At 31.2% G+C, this 26,508-nt stretch overlaps 1 protein-coding gene across 1 annotated transcript; it reads right to left on the bottom strand.

Moving 5' to 3' along the window:
- Nucleotides 1-1,646: 1,646 nt before the first annotated feature.
- Nucleotides 1,647-24,966, bottom strand: LOC126838360 (putative fatty acyl-CoA reductase CG5065). Its single transcript, XM_050572718.1, has 9 exons — nt 24,814-24,966; nt 8,288-8,496; nt 7,967-8,215; nt 6,730-6,875; nt 6,217-6,326; nt 5,768-5,966; nt 4,845-5,084; nt 3,537-3,794; nt 1,647-3,407 (listed from the first exon to the last, which is right to left on the bottom strand). The coding sequence occupies exons 2-9, from the start codon at nt 8,483-8,485 to the stop codon at nt 3,311-3,313; spliced, it is 1,497 nt and encodes a 498-aa protein (XP_050428675.1). The 5' UTR covers nt 8,486-8,496; nt 24,814-24,966; the 3' UTR covers nt 1,647-3,310.
- Nucleotides 24,967-26,508: the final 1,542 nt, after the last annotated feature.

Raw genomic sequence — 26,508 nt, 5'->3', positions numbered from 1 at the left:
ACTACTAACACTTTTTTTTTTATCAAATACGAATGTTGTACATTTTATATATTTTACTCAATTTTACATTTGTTTTTCCTTTGCGAATCCCACATATTATGTTAAATGCCCGGGCCCCGGACATCCGAGGCTTTCGAGGACCCAAAACGGCTATTAAAATACACTATACATATTAGATATGATTAATATCTAGTAATTAGGCTTCATTAAAAGTGTTCAACAATTTATGAACCAATTTATACGTTTAGATAAGTTTGTCAAAAAACATTGGAATTAAATAAGTATAACGGTCGTCTGAGGGATGAGTGAATTTTTGTACGTATAAATCAGGTACTTTAATACAATATTTTCATTTACACCACAACACTAAAATGTTCGTTTCTCCAAGTCCAATCAATAGGACTTTAAAGTGTTCTTCATTTTTGTAATAAAAATAATAATATTTTTTAATTATTAATACTTAATGCTAATTTTAAATCTGATTATATAAATACATTGAAGTTAAATAAAACATAACGCGATCAAAGTGTTATTTTAAAGAATAATTATACTTTGGCCGATTTTGTGTTGACTAATAATTAGTATATTAATTAAGGGCTTTCGTTTACCAATTATAATTTAAACCGCTTTTTGGTATAACATCAAGCAGAAGTATTGCTATTATAAAAAATTTGCATATTGTAAATTGGACATTTAATATTTTAATGCATAAATACAATATTTATTTATGTTCCAATTTGGATAATTAATACATATAAAATATAATATAGTCTTAAAATAGACACTGTATTTACACCACAGTTAAATGGTATTTATTTATTTTTTATTATAATGTTTTTTTTCATTTCTTGAATTTCGAGCCTAACAAAACTTAAATTAAACACAAGATAAAAATGGTATGAAGTACAGTATAAATAATAGTTCGAAATCCAGTTCAAATACACGTACAGACTTTTTGACTTAGATGATTAACAAAGTATAATTTGATCTTACAGATGTCATTAATTTTATTTCAAAAGTATCTATACAAATCTACAGTTGATGTATTTCAAAATATACTGAGAAAAAAACACTGCAATAATTATTATTATAACTGAAAGCTAAATAAAAATAAACTTTGCAAGTCATACGAGTTAAGTTTTTTCTAATAATTGACTTGGTATGTATCAAGTTTATTCTGCATTTTTCAGTTCACAGTTTTCTGTTTGAGTTTTGTACATTTTTTTAATAAGACCACTCAAATTAAATATTGTATATACATAATTGTACAATGCCCAATTCCCCATTATGTTTTTTTTTTTATTATAATGTAGCCGCAGACAAAACTACCAACTGGGTGTAATATGATGAAAGTCATCAGGGTTTCTGCAAAGAGCGTCCTCTGCCTCTTATCCCTGAACTCCTAATGACGCTGAATATTATAAAAAAAACGCTTAATTTTTCAAATTTCTCAAAAATTCTATGTTTTTTTATACTACCATTTATTTTGTACGACGTATAAAAAGTTTACATAGAATTTATTTCCACAAATTACAAATAATAATAAAATAAAAAGAAGGAAAATAGTATGAATTCATATAAAAAAAATATATATATTATATTAACATATTAAAATTAGGTACATATATTATATTTTAGTCTTAAAAGCTAATATAATTGATAAATCGTAATAATAGATTGACATTTTGATTTATTTGTTTAAACTAAAATTGTATTAATTTATTTAACAATGATTAAGCATAATAATATTTTGTAATTGGATAACCATACAAAATAGTTAATATTATTGGTTTAGTTCTTTGGTTGCATTGAATGTAATGGTAACACCGTTTAAACTGTATATTATATTTAATTTAGTGGAAGACGAAATATGGTCATTTTTTTCTCTTCTACCGTTGTTATTAAGGATTGTATTACAATATGTATTCAGGTGTTTTTTTGTTTCCAGGTATACTATTAGATAGTACTTATCAAAAGGGAAATTATCTCAAAATTTCGATTTTTTATCTCAAGTCTAAGTATGTGCTCATGGGTCATTGTTTTTGCATTTCAATGACATGTGAAAAATCAAACTTTTTGTTTATCTTTATAAATTTTTTCTAATCGAGGTATTTCAAATGGCCAAGTAGTTTTGAAAAGCTCTTAAAACGACTTTAAAACGTGTATATCACACATAATTTTTGTTCACTACTAAAAATAAAGGTTGCCCTACTACGTAGTACCAGTAATCGGTTGGAAGACGAAAATGAACGCTTTTAATGTAATTAGATAAGCAATACGCTGCAGCGGTAGCCATAGGTCCTACTTAAGAGTTTGTGAATGGATATTCAATCGTGGTGGTGCTACTAAGATGCGCAATCGAATTTTTTTATTAAGATAAAAACATACAGCAAAGACACAAGCAAAGAAAATTATTCATTTTTATTTTATTCATAGCGTATAACATTTAAGTAGTTTTTCTTCTACCAAATTATGATCGAAGGTCATTTCTCCCATTATTTCGTTTAATCACTTTAAACATTCATCAAGAAAACAGTTTACTTTATACCCCTTTTCATATGTTTTTGTATCGACTTTTCCAAACAGCGCAGCGTCGCGTATTTGGCCGCCATAATGAACCTTAAGTGATGGACATTTTTTTTTCAGCTAGAGAGTACATATTTTTCTCGTCTACCGTTTTTATATCGCATTTGCAAAAGCCGGCGAAATATAATATATATGTACTGTATAGCGAGTACCCCCCGAAGCAAGTGGTCGAACGAACAAAAGATGCTTGGCTGTATATTACTATAAAAGGCACTTGTGATGTCTGCTTTCTTCTGTATATGCGAGCGCGAACAATGCGTTTAAATACTTTCAAGGGGCGGCCGGAACGCGTGTTCTTCTCTTTGGGTGTCGTGGGGTGCGACGACGAGACGGGGCGCATATCGTTATGAATACATATACCTAGTGTTGTAGTCAGAACGGCTTTTTGTCATTTTCGAAGGCAGTGCAGTACAGTAGTGGTGGTTCAGAGAAAGGAGAAGAAATACAAGAAGTGAAATAAAAAAATCTACTATTAACAAAAAAACTACGTGCAGATGTCTGGATTTGATGACGGTATTAGTAAATACTTATTAGTAAATAATTGTAAAAGCCTAAGAATCCGATTTGATGATAGAACGGTCGAGGCGTAATGATTTCGGTAGAATATGAATCGTCAATAAAAAGAAAATCCTTAAAAAAAAAACAAACAAACAACAATAATAAAGTATAGGTACAGTGTGTACAGTATAAGGTAACGCGGGATAAGTGTACTATGGGAAACGACTTAAAACGCAGAGTTAACCACCGAGTACAGTTTGTAAAACAACCAGGCCACTAGTGCGTACTTCAAGTAGATGAAGATCAAGTCCAGCACGTACAACCTAGAAACACATATTTCATACATAAAAAAAATGAATTGGTTTTGTTAGGATATATTATGCATTAAACAGTACACGGCACTCGTTGCGTTCAAAAGATGTCGTGTGTACCGTTTGATTTGAAACACTTACACTTTAAGCGTTTTTCTAGCCCTCGGTATACTGGCTGGATCTTCTTTGAGACAATATTGCCTAGCACCCAAGATGCAGTTGGTAAAGTAACTTTCGACGTCCATTGTTTCAAAGTGCATATCGAAAATTTCACGATCAGCGGAGTTCATGGTCTCCCTGAGGGCCAAAAGTCGGTCGTTTTTGAAGTCCCAATTGCGCATCGTGAAGTATTGGAGCACACGCAATCCGTCCTGAATCTTTTGTTGAACTCTTAACATGCTGTAACACAATATAAATTATCATACATTGGCGTTTGATGAGAAATCGGTAATAAAAACCAGGAATTAGAAAATCGATTCAGATTAGATTTCTACAAAATCAGCAACGTCTGTTTGGTACAAACTCTCACATCAAGAGCAGTATTGCACAAAAAAAAAAGGCTACCGACCCTAGGATTCTTTCTTCATTCATAATACTGACTACCTTTACTTTTACTACTGCTACATTACACTAAAAAAAAAACCAATGATACAAACGTTGGCGCATTACTGTCGAGTCAGCTCAATATTAGAAGAGCAGTACAGAATCCTCTGATTATCTCAGACCTATGCCAATAAAATTTTAATAATGCAATTTTGATTGGGTATCTAGTATAGTATTGCACACCGATGTGTTAAGAAGACGTATTAATATGTATAACTAACACAAAATTACTGCCAAATTAAGTTTTCTTAATCATTGCTGTGATAATGTTGATCATACACATTGTTCCAATACTATATAATATTGATATATAGTATATATCAATATCTATATTTACAAAGAATTATTAATAAATAATAATACGTAAATTAAGATATTTTTTTTAGTATAAGTATAAGTTATAAGGACCAGTTAGACAGGTCATAAGGTGAAAGCCAAGCTAAAAACGATCCAGAAGATGCCCTAAAGACATAGTAATAGAAGCTATCCGATTATTAGGAGTAATTAAGGTAGAGAAATCATTCACATATTACCACAATGTGTCTTTCTGGCATTGAATCAGAAAAAAATGTAAAAACTAAGAAAAGGGAATGAAAATAAATAATTTGTTTAATAGTCATCGACTCTAGTGAAATGTCAACATTTTTCTTGCGTTAACCTGCTTAAAGTAAACATCTCATTACTAAGAACAGAAGCATTCAAAGTTGTAACAAAAATTTAAATTAACTTTCTTTACACATTTAATCTTATACGATAATATAGATAACAATAACTTGATAGAAATTTGAATTTGTTCACACATTTATTTCTGGCCTACCTGTACATAAGTGTATCTCATATACTCACAATCGCTTTTGGCCGAGCAAAAACATAATCGTATCGATTAAGTATGCAGGTATCCAATGGTAGCAAATCACTTTGTACATGTGGTAAAACCGGTTGGTCGTCATATCTCCACTAGGGTACCACAACATCAGTTCAAACGGATACTTGAAAGCAATTTCTTTGCCTTTTTCCATCACCGTCCGCCAAGTGATCGGATTTAAATTGTGTTGCGTCAAATTATAAACCGGAATGGTGTTTCGTCTGTAAAACAGTTACGTTTTGTTTAATAGTTAATATTTCCAATAGAAATATGTAATTTTCGTGGAAACGATCAAACCAAAGCTCAATACAAACGAACTGAAGTGTTAATTGAAGGGCTGCGGGGAAAAAAGATCAATGGCAATTTTTTTTGAAAATGAGATTTTGGTATCAAATTATTTGTATTGACGTATTGTATATTTTATGCGCTCGAACTAGGGAAAAAAACAGATTAGTCGAGAATAACGACCGCCGGAAGTTTAGACATACAGGCAAAATGAACAAAAATTGACATTGATATTTTTTCACCGCAGCCCTTCAATTGTAATTAACAAGGTATTTGAACTTAATTATGGTTACGGATTATTAAAGCTCGGAAAAATTTAAATTTAATTAAATAACTAACAGGTAAAAGATAACCTGAATCCAAACTAGGGAGCTCTCAATTAAACACTGAAATTATATACTATATAATCTACTTTAAATAAATAAAAATTGAAGTATATTAATGATAAAACATAGTAGGTCAGCTCCCAGTGGTCAGAGTACTTAATTAAGCGAGTCGTTACATCGAATTCATTTAATAATTTATGTCATGTTAAATTTTAATTATCTTTTTCCGTTTTCTCTAATACACCTAACCCGAAATTTGTTTGAATTATAAAATAACCGTTTTATTTACTTACTTTTCTTTGGTTGTAGCAGTTTTCCATGCTATAGAGATTACAGCGTTAATCGCCAAATCCACCGGCACGGCTTCGGCATTGTAATCCGGATTACACAAGACCGATCTCAGCACACCTTTACCGCCGGCTGCCAGTATACCAGTAGGGCCGTTTAAGTTGTCTACCCAACCAGGTAACGGTTCCTTTAAAGCAGGAGTCACTAAAGCATACATTTTTATTACATATTTACTATGCATATTTTGACTAATACATAGATAAGCAGTGATGTGCACAAATAGGACGACCGGCTTCACGTGTGACCCCGCTGTCAACAGGGATGCTCCGTCATAGCTTAGACGAGTAGATTGTAGGTTCTACTATCCGTTCACCTAAGCTATGCCGTGACATCTCTCTGTTGTCGGCAGGAATCTCACATGAATCGTTTTTCACGTTAAAAGCAATGCTGTTACCTATTGATGGTCTGGCGATAGTGACAGGAAGTTGAGGATAGAACTCGCTGACAATGTCTTCGGCCAAACGCTTCGAAAACGTGTAAGTATTCGGATGAGGTAGGATTAGACTAAAAAATATCAGTCATTAAATTCAGGCTTCAGCCATTGTAAATTATAATATAATATGTAATAAATATCGAACAAATTAAGTTTCGATAGTCAATAATTGTCTACCATGGTACATAATATTGTAATTTATTTGTAACGAAAACAAAGAACCCCACAAGTAAGACGGCTAGAATACATTTCAACAAAAAAACATTCCATAAATACAGTTATTTTGTGTTTCTATAGGATCATGAAAAATAATTTATTTTGTTATTCCTTACTGAGGAATGGTGTGGCCCTTTGTTCATAAATAACGTGTTAAAACATCGTCCATTCAGAACCTACGTATCTCAATAAATTTCTCCAATAAATAGAACAAACGCCTTGAAAAAAGTTTTAAAATAATGTCAGACTTATTCTTACTGGGGTGTAACCATTTTGATTGATTGTTCGTTGAGCCACGTCTGTAACCTGATTATGTTGCGAGCGTCAAAAGCCGATTTGTGCACCTCTTCGCTCAACGAATCCAAGTCTACGTGACAGAAAGCAGTAGAAAAATGAACAAACGCCTGAAAAAATGCATTCCATAAGAGATTGCCGTACTGTATTTCAATTATTACTGTATTTCAATTACTTTAACCCTATAACGATAGTAAGGAGAGTTGACTTTGTTCTACGTGATTATAAGTTAAGAAAAAACACTGTTATCAACGTTTACAAAAGCATTATTTTGTCTTTTTAGGAAATCTAAGTATGAAAAAAAATATCAATTGACTTAAAGAACACATCCCAAATTGTGTACAATAATGGTTATTAGTGACGGAAGACCAAATTTGTCCAGTATATAATTCGGTATGAACTTCAAATATATCAATTATCATAATTATAATAAAACAACCTTACATGAGTATTACGAATAAAATTTAAATTTTTTAGTATTCGATTAATCCTTTTTTGAATACTAGAATACTTCATAAATTCCAACTTAAATTTCATTCCTAGCAAGTTGTTAATATTTTACTTAAATTCATAATATAAATTTACCTTTGAGATAATTGAAAATGAAAATATCATCAAATTAATGTATTGTTAATTTATTATATGATTAGTAATTAACGTTTTCATATTTTTTTTTTTAAAGTTAAAGATTTCCATGTAATAAATAGACTTTCTTAAATAATGATAAATCGTTGGTACAACGATTAAAATGTTAGTGAATTATTTCCATTCGTACCAATGTTTTAATCTATTTTTAATGTAATAAATAGGTTCGGTCAATCCGGATGATCAGATATCCACCAAATCTGAAACATTATCCTTATCTTAGTCATAAGCAATCTAACATTATGTTAACAGACATATTCTGTATAGAGGCAGGCGCTTGGCTGAGTGTAAAAACGGACGGTCGCTGCGCCTTGTCTAGAGGAAGAAAAGGCCACCTGTCTCTTAGGCGCCAAGCTTGTTTTCAGCCATTTGTAAAAACTCTGAACTGCCAAATCTATAAGTCGTCTGAGCTCTAATTGGTAGAGGAAATACATAGACGTACAACCATGAATAACCTATTTTCTATATGCTGTTTTAATGTTTTAGGCGCAATTGAGTACAGTTATTTTATTGAGTGTTAACAATTGTTTAATATCCTGTGTAATCGGTATTTTACCACTAAATTCTTCATGACTGAGCAAAACTCGAGCGTTCGCAATGTTCCGTTGGTGTTTAAGTTGACCGCCTCTGTGAGCGTAGCGTCCAAGTTCAATGTGGCAGCTCCGTGAAAGACGATCGAGACAGATGAAATGATCTTATCTTTCAATTCAGGCGTAACACCGAGTTCGTCTATGCCAACATCGCCGCTGACTACTTCCAGTTTATCTAACAATTTCTTGTTGTTTTTCCTTATGCCGTCGAACAACTATTAGGAAAAAATCGATTTTTGTTTACTATCCGATGATAATAAATTGTACGTAATTATTTTAATGCTTACTGGAGCTTTAATAATTTCCTGGTACCGGAGATAAGCGGATTTGCCCCTTTTAGTTCTGATCAACACGAATATTTTATTCAAGTCTGGGCAACTTGTCAATAACTTCCACACGAGCACTTTGCCCATCAGCCCTGTGCCACCGGTAACAAACACCGACCGTCCACTGAAGAACTCTGCTACCTCGCTTTTCTCTTCCATTTTGATTTACCCTGCAACAACAACAAAAAAAGTTAAAAGCCGATATAATTATTATCAATTAGAAGGTGTTAAATTCTTTGGGAAATTAAACCTAGATAATGAATTACAACAAATACATTGGACTAGAAATTATTTGTTTTATTTTCTATTATAAAGTTTATAATTGTAAACTACAACTTTAACTCGTCGTAGTTTATAAAATTAGTTCATAAAATAATAAATCCAATGTACTACCAATATTATAATTCGATAAGAGTATAAAATAAAGTTTTGCTTGGTTTCCTATCTTAAAAAAATAACGCTTGCCCACTATAAGATACAACTTTAGAGGCTGATAATGTTTATTTTAAAAATAAATTTACAAGTGAAGATTTATCAAACGATAATCACAAGATTTCTTATAAATATAATAACATTTACTGATTATTGGTGAAGTAAAAATGATTTATTAAAAACATCTAATAGAAATTGAATATTCAACAGTCTCTACGAAAACCGAAAGTGACTATAAGCTAGCCACGAAAAGACTCCGAGGTTCTCGTATTTGTATGCAAATAATGACATTTAACAGTCTAGTACTACTATTATTAGAAAATATCTATATTATTTACACATTAACTTTTGTATTTTCTCCGCCAAACCACGTAAAATATCATATGACATAAAATATTTTATATGTTAGCCACATACAATATAATTAGGTAAAACGTTATTGTAAAATGCATTTAAATAATATTTTATTTATTTTAAACGTACGACATACGAAATAAACAAGTGTAAAACAAATAATCCAAATAATAGAATACAATTATTTTTAATACGTTTATTGTATATTTTGTTAATATTTCGTGTTAAGTAACTAATTTACCGTAAGATACTTGTTAAATAGTTATCATTATGGATTGACCAGTTATCAGGTAGATTATTTAAGTACCTATTTAAACAATACCAAACGCTGCATGTATTTGTATTGGGTAAATATCAGTAATTTATTGCGCCCCATTATCTATTAAGAGTTAGGACATATCGTCTGGGCTCGTCTGATCAATCCAAACCCGTTCGACCGCGTTTGACTGTAGTATTTGCCACAATACCCAATGACTGTACAATTTTCACCGTCGTTCGATCAACTCCATGTTGGCTATTTCTTAACACATACATAGTATGTGTGTGTGAATAGTAGTAGGAAGTTCTTGCTGCGCTCTGCCGTCAAGGTCGTAATCACGGCAAGTTCGGAGGGCCACGGCAAATGTCAAAACGACAACAAACGAAAACATGTAAGAAGATAATAGTATGGTTGTTATGTAACCATAATGGTCGCATGTAACCGCACTGGCCTCTGCAATTCCAAACCGAATACCGAAACCGAGTAAACTAGTTTAGAAACCGCTATTACGTCGCTATTGCCTACCTACCGAACTACTCGACTAGGCAGGGCGCCGCCGCAGTCAATGTGTTTTCAGTGCGTGAAAAGTGGTGCTCGCCGTCTAGCCAACGGGGAGTAGGTAAAGGAGAAAACAAGGAGGCGTCGCATTGATGTCGGTGATTTATGATAAAACAGAATCATTGATAGCCGATGATCGTTCATGTTCTATTATGCCGAATGCTAACACGAGGCGTCGAAACGACCGCCAACGATTAAACCTACTCCAAATCAAACGAAAGTCAGACAGAATTGCATTTATCATCGCTTTCGCCGTACTTCAAGCAGAAAAATTCAATTTTGTACCCCTTAAAAATATAGTGCGGATCGTTGATTTAATAGTGATCTAAATATTTAATAAATCATTTTCGTAAAAAAACTTGTCGACATGACCAAAGTAACTGTTTAGTATATATTTATAATGTTTGACCAGTAAATCATTATGACAAATTAAACGCTATAAAAAGAGAACTATAAAATGTTTTTTATTTACTATCTAATGTTTAAATGACTCGACAAAAACTTCGGTTTTACAGGGTGAATTTTTTAAAATTTGAATTAACTTTAGTCCGTAGTTAAATTTCACGATGTGTGTATCACCTAAAACGGTTTAAATTAAATTAGTCGATCTCAAAAATACTTTTGATAACTCTGCTCGCTCCAGTTTGTATATGAATTGAATATTTGTTGTCACTTGATACAATGACCAACTATCGCTTCACGTTTTTTAATTTTATTAGAGAAACTAAAATAACATTCTATATTATTTGGTGAAAAAATCAAATACGATAAAAAATATTTACTAATTAGTGCATTAAGCCTTTATAATTTTCAATGAAAATGATTTTATACTCACTCAAGTAATGCCTTCAGACCAATGGTGCTGCTTTTTCGCTTTTTTTCTTATGATTTTAACAGACAATTTAATACACACGGTTACGGACTAAGGCACGCTGCCAGCTATAATTAATTTCACTCGACGTTTGTTTTCTGGTCTTGCTTCATCACACAGCCAGAGGGTTTTCTCGACAGAACCCTTCCCTCTAAAATAGATAATCCTGCAAATTTGTTTTATTAACCCTAAGGTTGACGTCCACCGCAAAAATTCTAATAGATATATGATCATGATAAAATGATGTATGTTTAAATTGAAACAACTCCTAACTATTTTTTTAGACAGTTGCATAACTGCATTATACTAACGACAAACAGATGACAGATAAAAATGTTAAACAGCTTAAATTTAATACATCGAAACGTTAGAATTGATTAATTGTACGCTGAACTTTGCGGGTCATTTCAGCACGTGTAATTGCAATTCATTTAACAAGCACCGCAATGAACTTTTATTTTCTCATAAGAAGTTAAATATATCTGACGAATGTGGACTCTCGGACACGCTGAATTTAAAAATAGAAACAAATTAAATTGCACGCATATACCTACTGTTTTGCTTTAAATGTCAAAATGTGACGTAACAATAATTATTAGCAGATGTTGTCTTTGATAAGTGTAAAGACAGTAAACAATTTTTAATACTCACCAATTTAAATATTAGATAAGAAACTTATTTTATCATAATTGCAAAAGCTTTAAACTGGAAAAATAATAGCAACGTGGTTCATCGTTTGTACAAATGCGTTTAAATATCTATCAAATACAAAACTCTTAGAGATGACTGCTAAGTTTTTAATAATAAACTACTTAACCGTTTTTTTATTAGAATTGAATTGAAAAACTCAATAAATTATGTGATTGTAAAGCATCATGAAATAAACGTCAGCTTGAATAAACACCTAAAACCCTTTGGTTTTATAAAACATTAAGCTGAGAATATTTTTAAACAAAATAAAAAATGAAATTGAAAAAAAAGGTAAATATACTTATATTTTTAATACATTTAATTTATCACTTTGCAGTTAAACATTTAGATTGTATACACTATAAATATATTTTAGAACTATTAATAGAAACTGAAAAAAGGATATGCACTATATAAATGTGTGGATCGATTTTTCTAATAAAAAACATAATATTTTACTGAACCTCAGAGTTTCCGCCGCATCGTTTAATTAGTGAAAACATAAAATCAATACTTTCTCAGCTTCACATTGAAGTTAATATAACATCAAAAGATGCGACAGCCGGCGTGCGTTATTATTTGTGTGCACTGTACAGAAATAACGATTTTGTGAGACTAGTTTAGTTGTGTTATTGTTACACAAGGTATGACGATTTTAGTTTTGTTATTTAACGAAACGATCGATTACAACTCTCGAGATGTTTATTACGCAACCCACCTAAGTACAATATGCGATATTTGATAGCGAAAACGTTATTTATACAATTTCGTTGTATTCTTCAATGAAAATGTCTAAACGTTCAAGTTCTATGGACAAGGGCTTTGAGTATTTACGTGGACACTAAGTAATACATCATATGCATTTCAGTGACGGTGTAAGGTATTAGCCATTTTAAGAATGGAAACTTTCCCGCCGATTACAGAGACGAATACCTACCTACTGCATAGAAGCAGCACTCGGCGATAGTCTTATTTCATTTGTTGCATAACGCTAGTAACAGGCCTATCTGGAGATGTATAATATATTTATTATGCATTTGTCTGTGTTAAAAGCATACGACAAAAACAACCTAAGCGTGATGTGTTGTCACTTGCGCATAAGCTTATGTAAGCATGAGGATGATATGAAAATAAGTGTGCACAAATATATATTTATTAATGCATTAATCGTGTTCTATTGCTGTATAAAATTTCAAAAAATGATTTATTGCCACGAATAAGGAACGTTGCCCGCATTGTGCGCGTTTTACAAATATCATTAATATTGAATGGACTATGACATGACGATGCACATACAATTTTTAGTAAAAATATCATTGTGAGAAAATGTATAAACATATTTGTAAAACATTAAAATTATGCTAAAATTAATTAATGTATGTACATAGTTCTATTGAGAGTTAAAAATGAAATATGTTATATGTCAGTGCCTTAACCATAACCTACATCAAGCTTTTGTTTTACTACATAATATAGACTACTCAGCCTATTGTTGTTTTATGTAAAATTGCAGATACAACTCAAAAAAGGCTAAAACAATATCGGCGTAGCGTTTAACGGCGATTGGAATTAATGCTTACTATTTCCCCCAATAAAACTGCGCCGCTATTGTATTACTATATTAACTCCCCAATTATCCGTATGTTGCGTATTGCTAATAGTGACCCGTCTTCTTCCTATTGTTAAACAGCCAGTCCAGTTTACCGTGATGTTTTTTTAAAATGTACTGTATTTAAATTTTTGTAATGGGTTCGTCCCGTACTATACATATCAAATAAAATTACTGCAGGGTTGAGAGATTAGCATCATACAGCCCATCGGGGTGTATCCGCAGTGCATGGTCTAACACTTACTACTATTGTCCGTGGTACAGAAGCTTTCGGTCACTGACAAATACCGAATATAAACTACATAACATACCGAAATTATGAATAATAACAACATTCTTTAAACAATATTCGTACAACATTAAATTTGCCAACTTGTCAACAAATATTTTTTAATTAAAAAAAAACACTGATAACGTTATAAAGCTTTTTATTCTTATACTAACTGGAATGGTATCGTTAAAAATAATTCATAAGCTGTAAATAAGGGAATTTGTAAAAAACTACATAACAAATTCATTCTATATCTATCTATATAAGTCTACACTGAATCTATTTTTAAAGGTTTAAAATATTTAATATATTGTACAGTTTAGTAGATCAATTTAGATTTAACCATTAATTACTATTACTATTTATTGTAAATATTTAGCTTAAACACTGTATAACTCAATTTTTAAATATTTTAAAGTGTTCGCTGAAATTAATTGTAATGGAGTATTTCTTTTATTGGCGCAAATTTTCATTGGTCGAAACTATTAGACGATATTGATTTTACAACCATGTGTTTTTTTCCAATACATACACTGAATGATATGCTAGGTTCGAATGATTGACCCTGTCTAAATGTTAATTAGAAATGATAGTAGTATTGTACAGTTAAAAGTATATTTTCCGTCTATTGACTATTCTACACTGAGCAATTAATTTTGACAGTTTCAATACCGATTACCGTCAAAGGCGAAAAACGGCATCAGACCGTATAAAGTGTACCATTCAAACTAATTGCGGTTCTGAAGCATTTTGTTTCAAACACTTCTTGGCTTACTCCGAATGTTTTGGCCGTACGAGGCATCCAAAGCGTATTACTAAACTGCAAGTTTGAAACAAAGATATAATGACTAGATTGTTTAAAATGAATTGGGGAAACTTTGTACTCATATCAGTTTTAAAGGTACCAAACAATCGATCTACATAACAGTACAACTCTTCGTTTAGATATTCAACTTTACTTATAACTATGCTGTCTATGTATCAATATATATATATCTTGTTTTTTGAAATTGAAAAATAACAATATATTTAATTGCCCAAAACTAGTGATCGGCCATTTTTAAGTTTAGCGTATCATTCTTACGTAGTATTAAGAACTGTGATATATTGTGCCTAGAGTGTGTCGTGAATGATAAAATGTATAGTTTTTAACGGTTGCCAACTACAGCGAACTTTTGTAACAGTTTTTCCGCTACATACATTGAGAACCTTTCGATTCTCTCGGGATGTAAAATCGGATTTGTACTGTCCAAGTGAAACATAATAACATGTTCAAACATCGGATGGCAAAAACAAAACAAAACTCGAAAGCGTCAAATGGCAAACTTGTCGGAATTCTCTAAACGACAAATTCAAACGCCAACGACAGGAAAGTCGCTCCTGTTTTTGACAAATCATATTATTAGAAATATAGTATACAGCCGTTTAAAAAGCGTTGTCGGTTGTTTAGAAATTTAAAGAAAACGTTGAATTTTTACAGATAGATAGCCGAACACATAAGAATAAATTATTGTCGGCAATGTAAATCGATTCGTATCGCCGCGCCGTTGTTTTTAATGAGTAAATTAATTAATATTTAACTTTGGCGATAAAGACTAATCGTTTATCGACACTCAATTTCGTTTCGACAGGTTCCCATAGTCCATTCCTTCCATCGTGATCGACATATTCAGTGATTCGCGGTATTTCAAATGAGTGCCTACCCTTATCGGAACCAAATAGATATTAACCTAATTTATATAAGATGGAAAAAACCCGTTAAATTGACCATCAACTATATAAAATCATAGGGTTTACTTAGGCCATTGCCGTTCACACCTATTCCAGATAGCAATAATACCTAATACCTAAACTAACCTACCAGATAGAAGTAATCGGTGAAAGTCCGGTCGTCGACTATTCTGTATACAGTTACAATAATCGTAGATGCATTTGTTCGATAATTAGAAGAGAAATATCCATAATCGTAAATAATTTTCAATTATAGTAAACATCTTATCCGCTTATCTTATATATATATATATATATTTACTAGCTAAGCAATGGACAATGACATGTTTTTTAATTAAATTTAAACTATTTATTTAGTTGACTAGATTCGATAACGTGTAAAGTAATTCGTACTACACTATTTAGCTCATGGGAATAATCATAAATCATTGACCTACCCACCTTGTACAATAGTAAGTACCATCAAATATATATTTCTATGATTTGTAAGGTGTTTATGCGTATTATTTATTTAAATAATTATCACCACATGATTTACTATGCGACTACATTAAGTGTAACTTGTAAGTATTTAAAATCAACGAACACTTCATTTATGTTTAGCTCAGATGTAGAGATTGGTTTTACAATGTTGATGTATACATTTGATTACTCCGAAACCACTAATATACATGATGACTATAATAATCATTACATAACTAATAACTATAATAAATAACTAACTAATAACTTGATCTAATTGAGCGATGGTCGCCGTGTAAAATAATTGGTTATTTTTTACTGAAGTAATACTTTTTAATAACACTATTACGTTAAAGCAGTTGATAATAACGTGACCGATTTAGCATAAAAACCATACGGTTATTGTAATGTGTAGCCAGCATAAACCAGAAAGCAGGATCTAATAGTAGCCTATAAAGCTCTCTTTTATTCTATTTTATTTTTTTAATGAATAAATTAATTTAATTTTTAGAAAATTGTTGATAAATGTTTATCATTGAAGTTTAGCCTTCATATTATGTGTAACTTAATATTAAAATTGTATTATTTTTTTTTTTAAATGACTATCCGAATTTTATCCGAACTTGTGTGAGGCGTTAACCTCCCGCTTATTTATTGTTTCTAAATCTACGATTGATAATTAGCATTTTGGGAATTTAAAATATGTATATTAATATAGTTACCATATTCACTACTCGATACAACTATATATATATATATAAAAGAAACATTTATAGTAGTTTTTTTGCAAATGAATAGCTTTATATTTAATATTATACCATATGCACATAATATACTTTTAGCTTTTACTTTATTTTTGCCGAATAACATTTTTATTCATCCGATTAGTCCTAATGGTTGTTAACTAAATAGTTATTTTATATTAATCGTCGGGGGCGTAAAATATTGGTGCTAAGTGTCTATTGAAGCGTAATAACACTGTCACGCAATCTTGAACTCGACGCTAATGTAATTTACAGCAGCTGTCTACATGGACAACATCGTTAGCACCGGAACAATATTATCTATAAGATGAGTGTGACCGCAATACAGCGAACAGAATATGACACAGAGCATAAAAATGATATGCCGGCATTATTATATTAATAATAGAGAGTTCTTTTCGCACCACATAGATGTATGATTATTACAACTATTGTTTTTAATTGAGAGCGCTAACGAGGCTGCTGGTAAAAGAAAAAATGCATCCAAACGCGCCACGACTACAAGAGGAAATAATTATACAAACCACCCAAACCGCAAGAGATTTGCGAATTTTTAAACTTCTCAACTTCAATAGCCAGTAAAAATCCATATTGTTCAAACAGAGCTAGTGGAAATTTATTCGATCCACATTAACGCCCAATTTATATTTTTAATTTCTTTTGTTTTCACCACAATTATAAAAAAAGGCAATGAAACAAACTTAAAACGTTAACATTTAATTTGCATTAAGATCGAGTCATAAAAAACGGATTTATCGTTTATATGCATTAAGTTAACTATTTTTACTGGATTCCTCCATATTATTAAATCTAACTCCGGGGTTAAAAATTGTATTAAAACCCAATTGAAGGGCACAGGGGAATAACGGTAGTAGTCACTTTATGAAAATTGTATTTTTCAAATAGGTTTTTTCAATTTATGCCATTCATTTTTTTTTATTTATGTCAATAGATAGTTTAAATAAATACATTTTTATTAGAATAACATTTAATGTGTTTTTTTTTTGTTCTTATGTAAGAGGGAGAGGAATTCACGAACTTTGTTTTTGCTATACTCTAAAATTTTCATAATATGACTACTACCGTTTTTCCCCTTTGCTAATGCGCATTTATGCAGCAAATAACAATGTGTATACGTGTTTTAATATTAGACTACGTTAACGTAAGTAGTTAAACCTGCGATTTACTTAATCTGAATTAGTTAACTTCTGGAGTAAGAGCATGTAAACACTGGCTAAGGTGATTTATTTTATATCAGTTTTATTAGATCGGATTAAATAATTTTCTTTAATCAAGACTAACGTGATTTAAAATACCATGTAAACGGATAACAGTGATTATTCTAATCAAATTAAACTATAAAAAACATGGGTTATTTTATTTCGAATGAATACTTTATAATTTATATTGAGTTAATTTATGTACTGCTAATACTTTCATATAAACTGTAAGTTCAAGTTGGTGGTTTTACCTATGTATTATCTATATATTAATTAAAACATTTTATCTAACAACTACAATTTACCACACTGAAACACTTCACGTTTATTCGAATTGTATTAAGTTACTTTCAAATTGATACGCTTATTAAAACAAGGGCTTAATTTCGAATTTTGGTTTTTTCAAGATACACAAAAAAGTATTTTTCTAGGTACATTTTTTCAACAAAAACTTTATAATTTTGCCTAATTTATTACCATTTTATAAGTTGATTTAATTTATACAATTTTAATTTAGCCTAAGGAATTTTTTAAAGTTGTAAAATTGGGTCTTTGTTCTAATCAAAACTTTTAAAAACGAAAGTTTATATTTAATTAATTAAAAAAACATTTATTTTATGTATGAATGTAATATTTTTATTCAATATCATGCACAATATTATATTAACATGCTTAAAAAACAAAAATAAAAATGTCATTTAGAAAACAATATTAATTTTGAGAATATTATAATTAAAAGTAGTTATCACAATATTTTACTTTGTAAGACTTTTTTAATCACAGTTGTACTTTGGTTTATAAAATAACACTTATTAGGCCTATTTTCTTGTAAAATAAAATTATGTTTTTATATAACTGTATGAACCGATATGCATACTAGATCAATATTCTACCACAGTATCAAAAATTGTAGAATAAAAAAATAATTTTGCAAAAAAGAAGCCGGATTAGGCCCTGGTTCTAATAAGTGTCTCAATTACATATTGCACTACCTTCTGGTATACAAGTTTTTAATATTTAATCGGAATGATCTCTTATCTCACTATTTTGGTTTTAATTTTTTACCGTACATTTTAAAATAGTCATATTTAACTACCACGCGATAAACATATACATATAATATTTTATATTTCCAAAATGTTTCTTTTTTTGCATTTAAAAAACTGGTTAACGGCACGAAATAAAAATTATTTACATAACATATCTTGCTCCATCATAGAAACTAATGTCGTGTACAAATAATAATAGGGATATAATTATATTAATGTATACAGGTAACGGATGATGTCAAAAGTAGTATTTCTCAACATAACTTAAAATTAAAATAATAACACTGTGGTTATTGGCAAAGTGGAATTAAATGGAATGTTTCATTTGAATTGTTGTAACATAATTTTGTTCTGAAACCTTAAGTGTATAATAATATTTTTAACTACCCGGGATGGCGATTACAAGAATTACTCAATATTAGCATGTACGACGAAGGTATTTGAACCTGTTGTTGAGCAACGTAACCGCTTAACACACGCATGCATACACTACGGTATATAGTCCTAATAAATAAACAGCATGCGAGTTTTGAAATTATTAAAAGTGTCCAAAATTCGCGCAGCACAGGAACTTGTTCGTAGACTTCTGCGACTATACTGAACGGTGACTATCGCTCAATAGATGTACTCTATAATATTATGCCTGAAACGTTAGCAAACAAATCAAACACGTGGATGCATCTGAAGAGTATCAATTTAATAATATTTCTGTCCACGAAAGAATTATTAGTGTAATCCTATCTTATATTAAGTCTAATTTCATATATTTAATATCCAAAAATCCCGGTCTATAAAAACGTGTTAAGTGTTTTCTTGGACTTTGGAGTTGGGACTATTTAACTATTGACTGCTTCATGATTTCATTGACTATCCCACACTTTTTTTTTTTGAAATAAAAATGTGCATTAGATTCCCCATCAAATTTTTGTTAATTCTGTTCCGAAATACAAAATAATCATCTGCTTGTAGATTTTGGGACACAGTTTATGTGTAAGTTGGAATACAATCTTCCGCAAACGGGTTCTACCAGCAGCGCCTGGCAATAAGCCATATAGACTGTTCCGGATGTATTATTATATCGTACACATAACACGCCGAGTCTTATTGGAATTTCGGATTCTCGTTTTTATTTCCATCGGCTTTTTTACTTTCACTCTTACACCGACTCCCGTATATAAATATGATCATTATATTATAGCGCGCGCTCACGCACATATTAATACTGGTATCCTATATGTATATTGTATACACGTTGGATATGTTCTCCGCTTCTGATGAGATTTTTATAAATATGTATATAATAATAATAATAAAGCAACACAGCTGGTAGAGTCCACATAATAATTATATGTATACATACGTTGGGCACTCGTTACTAGCGTATGCTAGGTAAGACGGCATAAAAATACATCTTATGTAATTATTATGTTATCGTAGATGAACATAATATTATATACCGTTAACATGAATAACGTTTAAAAACAATGTATAGTTATTCAACATGCCATACTTTTGACAATACAAATTATTTTAATTATACTGAATAATTAGGTTAGATAAGTTCATTCGCGGTCACGCCCAAAAATAATGCACATTTGTGAACGTTCAATTTACAAACTAGTATTGTTTTACAGTTTTTAAATCGTTACCAATGTGTTCAACTACTCCTGACCGCAGACGTGTACACCCTGATAAATGTTTTAAACGTGTTTTCTTAAAACATCAAAGTTAAAAAAACTTTTAACATTTAAAAGTTGATTAATACATTTAATGGACACTTAAACCACAACAAAACAACACCTAATCCGCCTAAATTATCCGGAGTTCAAATGACTTGCAAATACATACGAAACTGTTACAGTTATTAAGTTTCAGAGACAAGGTTATATTTACTTATGGCAGAATTGCAGATTATTCAAACCACATAATGTCCTACCCTGTTAACACCGATAGCATCAATTTATATTACAGTTAATATTTATTTATCTAATGAACACAAACGTTTGAAAATATTGAGTTAAAAAACATAAAACTAAGGTTTCTATCTAAAAAAAGAGCTTTTCATTTAAGCAAAACATCTTAACTTAAATAAAATGGATACCTACACAAGTTTTTTAGGGTGTAATCAAACCAAAATGTGTATTACTATTTCCGGAAATTACCAATGAAATGAAGAGGAAATAACATAGTATTTTACACAATATTCAAGCTTGTTAAAATTTGTATCCCTATACGTAATTCCAATTAAATTTTTTGTTTTTCAAAAGTGATAATAAACGGTTTTTATTTTATAACTCGTCGTGTGATATCAGATTGTTTACGGTTGGTGATTTTAATAACATAATAGTGTAGTATTATTTTCCTATCTTAAAACGGTTTAGCTGTTTTAGTACCTATTTCATAAAGAAAAAAATTATTTTCCTGTTTCAATTTATAAACATTTTCATTACTTGTACAAGTATAATCATGACCGAAAACCTTTATAACAACAATATTGTTATAACACAATGATAATAATATGAATCATATTATATGATGGAACTTATATTTAGTTGTAACGTGCTAATTTTAGTGTAATAAATAATATAATAACACCTTACACTTTTATAATATAGTACTGATAGAGAAATTTGTAAAGATAATACTTTATTTAGTTACGATATTTTATCCAATCGGTATTATCTGCAAACGTCTTAAAAATCTCCTTTCAAATTCTTACAAACATTACAATATATTTTATGACTTGGACCTTGGTTAAACTGATATGGGGTATTTCATTTAAATGGATTGAGATTATGCCTATATTATATGTAGCAGGTTGACGGATCTACTTCGTAATAATTGGGAACTTTTGAATTTATTAGTTTAAGGACTGTTACAGAGTACTTTAATGTGTCATGAAGTACTTGCATTACGAATATTTCATAAAACAACAATATATGTGATAAAGAAAGCAAGAAAGGTCCTTTTGTCGGCATTTTCCAAAATTTAGTTAGGGCTATTTTCTAATTCTTGATTAAATTTTGAACAACTTGAGACCTGGAACATCTTTGTAGCTAAAAAATTAACTAAGTTATAGTACTTTGAAGTTTACGGCTTTGTATAGACGGCCAACAAGAGGCCTTTTTCCAGAGATCGATTTATACAAATCTGTTCTGATGTCCGGCTATTATTCGATTCGATGTTTTGACCTATACCCTATTCGTAGAGACTCCAAGGTACAGTTAACCGATAATTAGTGGATGATCGATTTCTTGATATGAACTTTGTCCACATGAGGTCTTTTTTCGCTTTCCTTATCACGTAATATGTGTTCGCGATGGCCATTTTAACGTTCAAATTTTATAATAATTAAACCGTTAGACTAAATGTAGAAGATCTTAATATTTATTGTAGCTTAAAAAGCTTTCAAAGTTTAATTACTTCAATAACCAACTGATTGGTACTGCGCTTGACGTCGAAATCCCGAATTAAAAATGTTCTTAGACGTTGTGAGACAAAATGTTTCCTTTAGGAAATGAGAAGAGAGGAAATTTCAAAACAAAACACCGGGGAAAAGGTGTTGATCAGAAAAGATCGGAAGTTACCGTTTTTTTTTTTGCCTTAAGCCCATTACGGTCGTCGACGGGTGTAATTTGGTCAAGAACAATGGCTTCCGGTACATCGACTCCGGGGGATCCGCTCAGCCCATTAAGTTTTATCTCAACCGGCGCCGCCGTTTGTCCCTCTTCCCTTCACTGTATATTTTCCTTAACCAACCACACAGACACACATATACCTAAATGGCGCTGATTATATTCAAACTGTTGCATCCTAAAGTCAATAGTTTATATACACGGTTATTCCAACTAAGTAAATTGCCAGATACGGTTGTTGTGTGTCCTCCTCAAAAACTTAAAAGCCGTTGTCACAACAACAGCCATTTTATTGAGCTCGATCTTCAAACAATAGTCGCACGTAACCCATTTCAATTGATTTTTTTTTCTCAGATTTTAGAGCTTTGCCCGCAAATTTTTCTATAGTTAACAAGTTACAATAAACTCGAATGGAAACCGCTTTTGGAATAACACAACTCACAATTTTGAAACCCTTCAAAATTCTAATTAGCTGTAATTTATAATCGTCTAGAAACGTTTAAGTATAAAAGTATGTTAAGAATATTGGTAAGCTTACAATTAATAGTATCATACTACAGATAGACAATCCCGGATGTTTAAAATTAAATTTATAATAGTTTTGCTAAATCCAGGTTTAAATGCATGCTATTGATAAAATAACATTGACAATTACTATTGATCCATAAATGTTTTATAGGAAGAATTTATTATCCATGTAATATGGTTATAACATACTCAACAACGACTAGTTTTTGTATTTAGGGGAACTTTTAACCAAAGTTTATATTACTTAATTAGTGTGTATAATAGTTATTTTATTGTTCACCAGTTAAAATACAAATATCGGGTTACACAAAAGTTTTTTAAATTGAATAGTACATTACAATTGTAAATTAACGAATCACTGGCTGTTAAATTATGTTAAAGCAACCGGGAAATATTGTGTATTCTTTAATAAACATTCACGCTACTCGGTAATCATAACAAATTGGACAGTTCATTATTTTTCATAAATCACGTAGACTGTACTTTCTACTGCTTAGTTTAACATATTCATAGGCGGAGGATTTACGTTACACGACTAAATTTGGAAACTAAATGGCAATGATTTAAAATACAAAGCCACTGGATGTGAACGATACGTTTCATTTTGATTACCTTTTAAACAATTCAGACTAGGAATTATATCTCTATTTTACATACAAAATATAATGCTATGCAGATTATCCATCTTACGAATTGGATCTTACTTCTTTAAATCCCTTCGTAGTATTACATAACCTTATCACTATTATTACGGCTATATAGCTGCCTATGTTTCAGCAAAATAAAAATCAAAAAATAAATACCGCGGCAAATCGATAAACTTTAGGGCCGCATGACATTTTCGTGTAAAATTTATCGACTACATATTATTGCCAACGGGGCAAGGGCCAGGAATTTTATTCGACGACAACAATTAATAATAACAAAAGTAATAATCAAAGCAATTTCGGCACGACTACCAAACTTCTTGGCCATATTCTCATTTCGCCACAGCCATAACGGCATAACGCTATTTAATAATATAATATATTATTATTGATACACGAGCGAAAGAGGAAAAAGTCTGTACTCGCAAGTCGCAGCTCTTGTGCGTTGCTGCGAATTCCAAAAGGAGGAACGGAAAGAAAAATAAATTATACCTTGCACTCTTGGCCGTGTTTATCCACTCTCGGGGTGAAAAAATCGTAACGCTTGTATACGTGCTTGGGTCGATAGGATAAAAAGAACAAGAGGGGAAAAGATAATTCGCGTTTACGTCCTCGGGGCAATCGGAATTACAAAAATCTGTCAAAAGTAATAAAACCAAGAAAAAAGCGTGGCACAAATATAGTGATGTAATTTAAGTGTGAAGCTACCAAATGTTTTATCGGAGTTACAAACCGGTATAGACGGTTCCCCCAAAATGAATCTAACACACTAAAGTTTATCACCCATACTGGACATAATGTTCATCATATTTGTATAAAGTGAATTTTATTTACGGGTGTTTTGTGTCTACAAATATACCTTGTAGACAATACTTTATTAGTAGGGTAAATTTACTAGACGAGACATCCGAGACGTCCTGAGATTTTACGGATATGATTTTACTTCTTTTATAGTCGATAAAACGTTCTTTCACGTAGAATTTGTATTTTATTAATCTCTGTGTCGAATCTTTGTTAACATTTTCTAAGAATATTATGTAAGGAGGTTTTAGTACAAAAATGATTGGATAAATTAAGTGAAAAAAGAGGCCGATTCCCCGGTTTTCTACAACGCGACTCTTTGTTATTTTGTGTTAAAAATCACACGGAAGGCAATGCGACGAATCTTCATATCTTCCTCAATCCATCATACATTTTAAGTTTGCCAAAAATGTAAATATTGAACTCGACGTTACGCGCGTATTCGGAGGATAAGTCCGTTGCGTTTAAATAACAACATAGTTGAGACATGTAGTGTTCTCTGGCGGCCGTCACTCATCGAAGTCACTTGTTTTCGATTTCGACTATACTTACACCGCACGCGATCAATAATAACTATTGGTATAAAATATATCGGTTGACTCTTACCTATTGCTCCGGATATGGCTAAAGTATTTATTTCCGATTTCGGTATGTCCTCCGCCGTGGTATCCGAGTGGATTCGGTTTGTTTACTGAGATGCGATTTGAGGCACAGCACGCGCACTGCAAAGTTTACTTAAAGAATAAGATCACGAACGGACAAGGAGTCAACAGGGAGAAAGTAAACGATCCGGTCGGATGGATGCCCAGTCTGGGTTTGCCATCTCCCTCCTATCCTTATCCGGCGGCAATACGTTTCACAATAATAAAATATAATAATAATAATAACAACAACAACAACGTCCCAAGTTATTAATATAATAAGAATATTATTATTATTGGATACTTCGGGACGTGGTATCATACTATGACCCCCACAAACCTAACAAGGTAGCTTACAAGTGCACACTGTACGCGTTAATATTTTTGTAAATTCTCCACACCGCTTGATCAATGGCGGTTACGTCAAACGGGGATTTATTTTATGTAATAGCAGGGCCGGTGCGGAAAAGTGAAATTCACCAGATCTCTACCAGAGGGGCTCAAACAAATCTAAAAGTATATTTTCTGCATTAAGATTTTAGATTTCATGCACAACACTATTACCGGCAAAAACTGTTATTATAACATAGTTAAAAATATCTATTTTAAATAAATTGTTGCTCGTAACAACTAAAAAAACAGGTTTTAAGAATAGAACGAAATTTGTATTTAAAGTTTCCTTTGTCGAATCCTAGTCAGTAAATTAATATACAGTGTATGAAAACCGTATGAAAATAAAAAAAAATTGTATGGTAAAATGTAATATACATGGCCAAATGTTTTGTAGATTTTCTTTTTTTAACATATTTGTTTATGCTATATTATAGTACTAGACAATATTCAAATTTGTACTATACGATAGGGCTTTATCAACTTTTGAAACTTAAATGATATCCTACATATTTTATTAACTTTTTATATTGCAAATAATTTGCCGAAAATGTTAACTCGTCAATAACTAGTTCTGAAAAATTACTATTAAAGCTATTAAAATTTAAGACGGGTATTAGACGGGGGGATGGGTGTAGTATTATATTTTAACTGCGCTCATTACTCAACCGCAACCCATCTCCCGCCCTAAATTTCAAACATTAATAACTTTAAAAGTAATTATTCAAAGCTAGTTAACGTTTTCAGGAAATTATTCTCAGTTTAATATATATATATCGGTTACTATTTAAGTTTCAAAAGTTAATATTATAGCGCTCTGGAAAATACTGAAAAAGGTAAATAATATTTGGTAATTTTACGATATTGTACAAATACATAAATACAAATGTTTCCAAAAAGAAAAACTACAAAATTGTAATTATTAAAACACTGTCATCCCTGTGGACAGATATTCTGTCGTTTGGTTTTGTATTATGATTGATAGCGTAGCTCTAATATTATGCTAAAAGGGAGATGGAAATAAACACCAGTTATTATAACTAATACTATTATAAGTACAGTGGCGTAACTAGAAACTAAAGCGCCTAGGAGCAAGACATTTATTTAACGCCCTATATTACATGTTAACGTACATAATAAACCATACAAAAACGCCCTAAAATAGCACACACCTATGGACAGCTGACCCCCTGCACTCACTGTAGCTACGCCACCGTTTAAGTATACAGTTTATGTGTAATTTTCTGTGTTCATTTCTTATCGATCCTCG

This window comes from Adelges cooleyi, unplaced genomic scaffold (genome assembly GCF_023614345.1).
Source record: "Adelges cooleyi isolate 19-005CV unplaced genomic scaffold, UGA_ACOO_1.1 ACOO_flye_CR_arks_rails_tigmint_CR_PRNA_30, whole genome shotgun sequence".
Classification (NCBI taxonomy): Eukaryota; Metazoa; Arthropoda; class Insecta; order Hemiptera; family Adelgidae; genus Adelges; species Adelges cooleyi.
Note: the sequence above shows the minus strand (reverse complement) of the source record. Positions and strands in the feature narration are given on the sequence as shown.

Bases quoted from the DNA above. Each gene is read 5' to 3' on its own strand.
- LOC126838360 (XM_050572718.1), bottom strand. From the start codon at position 8,485: ATGGAAGAGAAAAGCGAGGTAGCAGAGTTCTTCAGTGGACGGTCGGTG. The intron at 8,216-8,287 runs GTAAGCATTAAA...TTTTCCTAATAG, and splicing joins AGGAAATTATTAAAGCTCCA to TTGTTCGACGGCATAAGGAA. The intron at 6,876-7,966 runs GTAAAATACCGA...GCATTTTTTCAG, and splicing joins CAGTCATGAAGAATTTAGTG to GCGTTTGTTCATTTTTCTAC.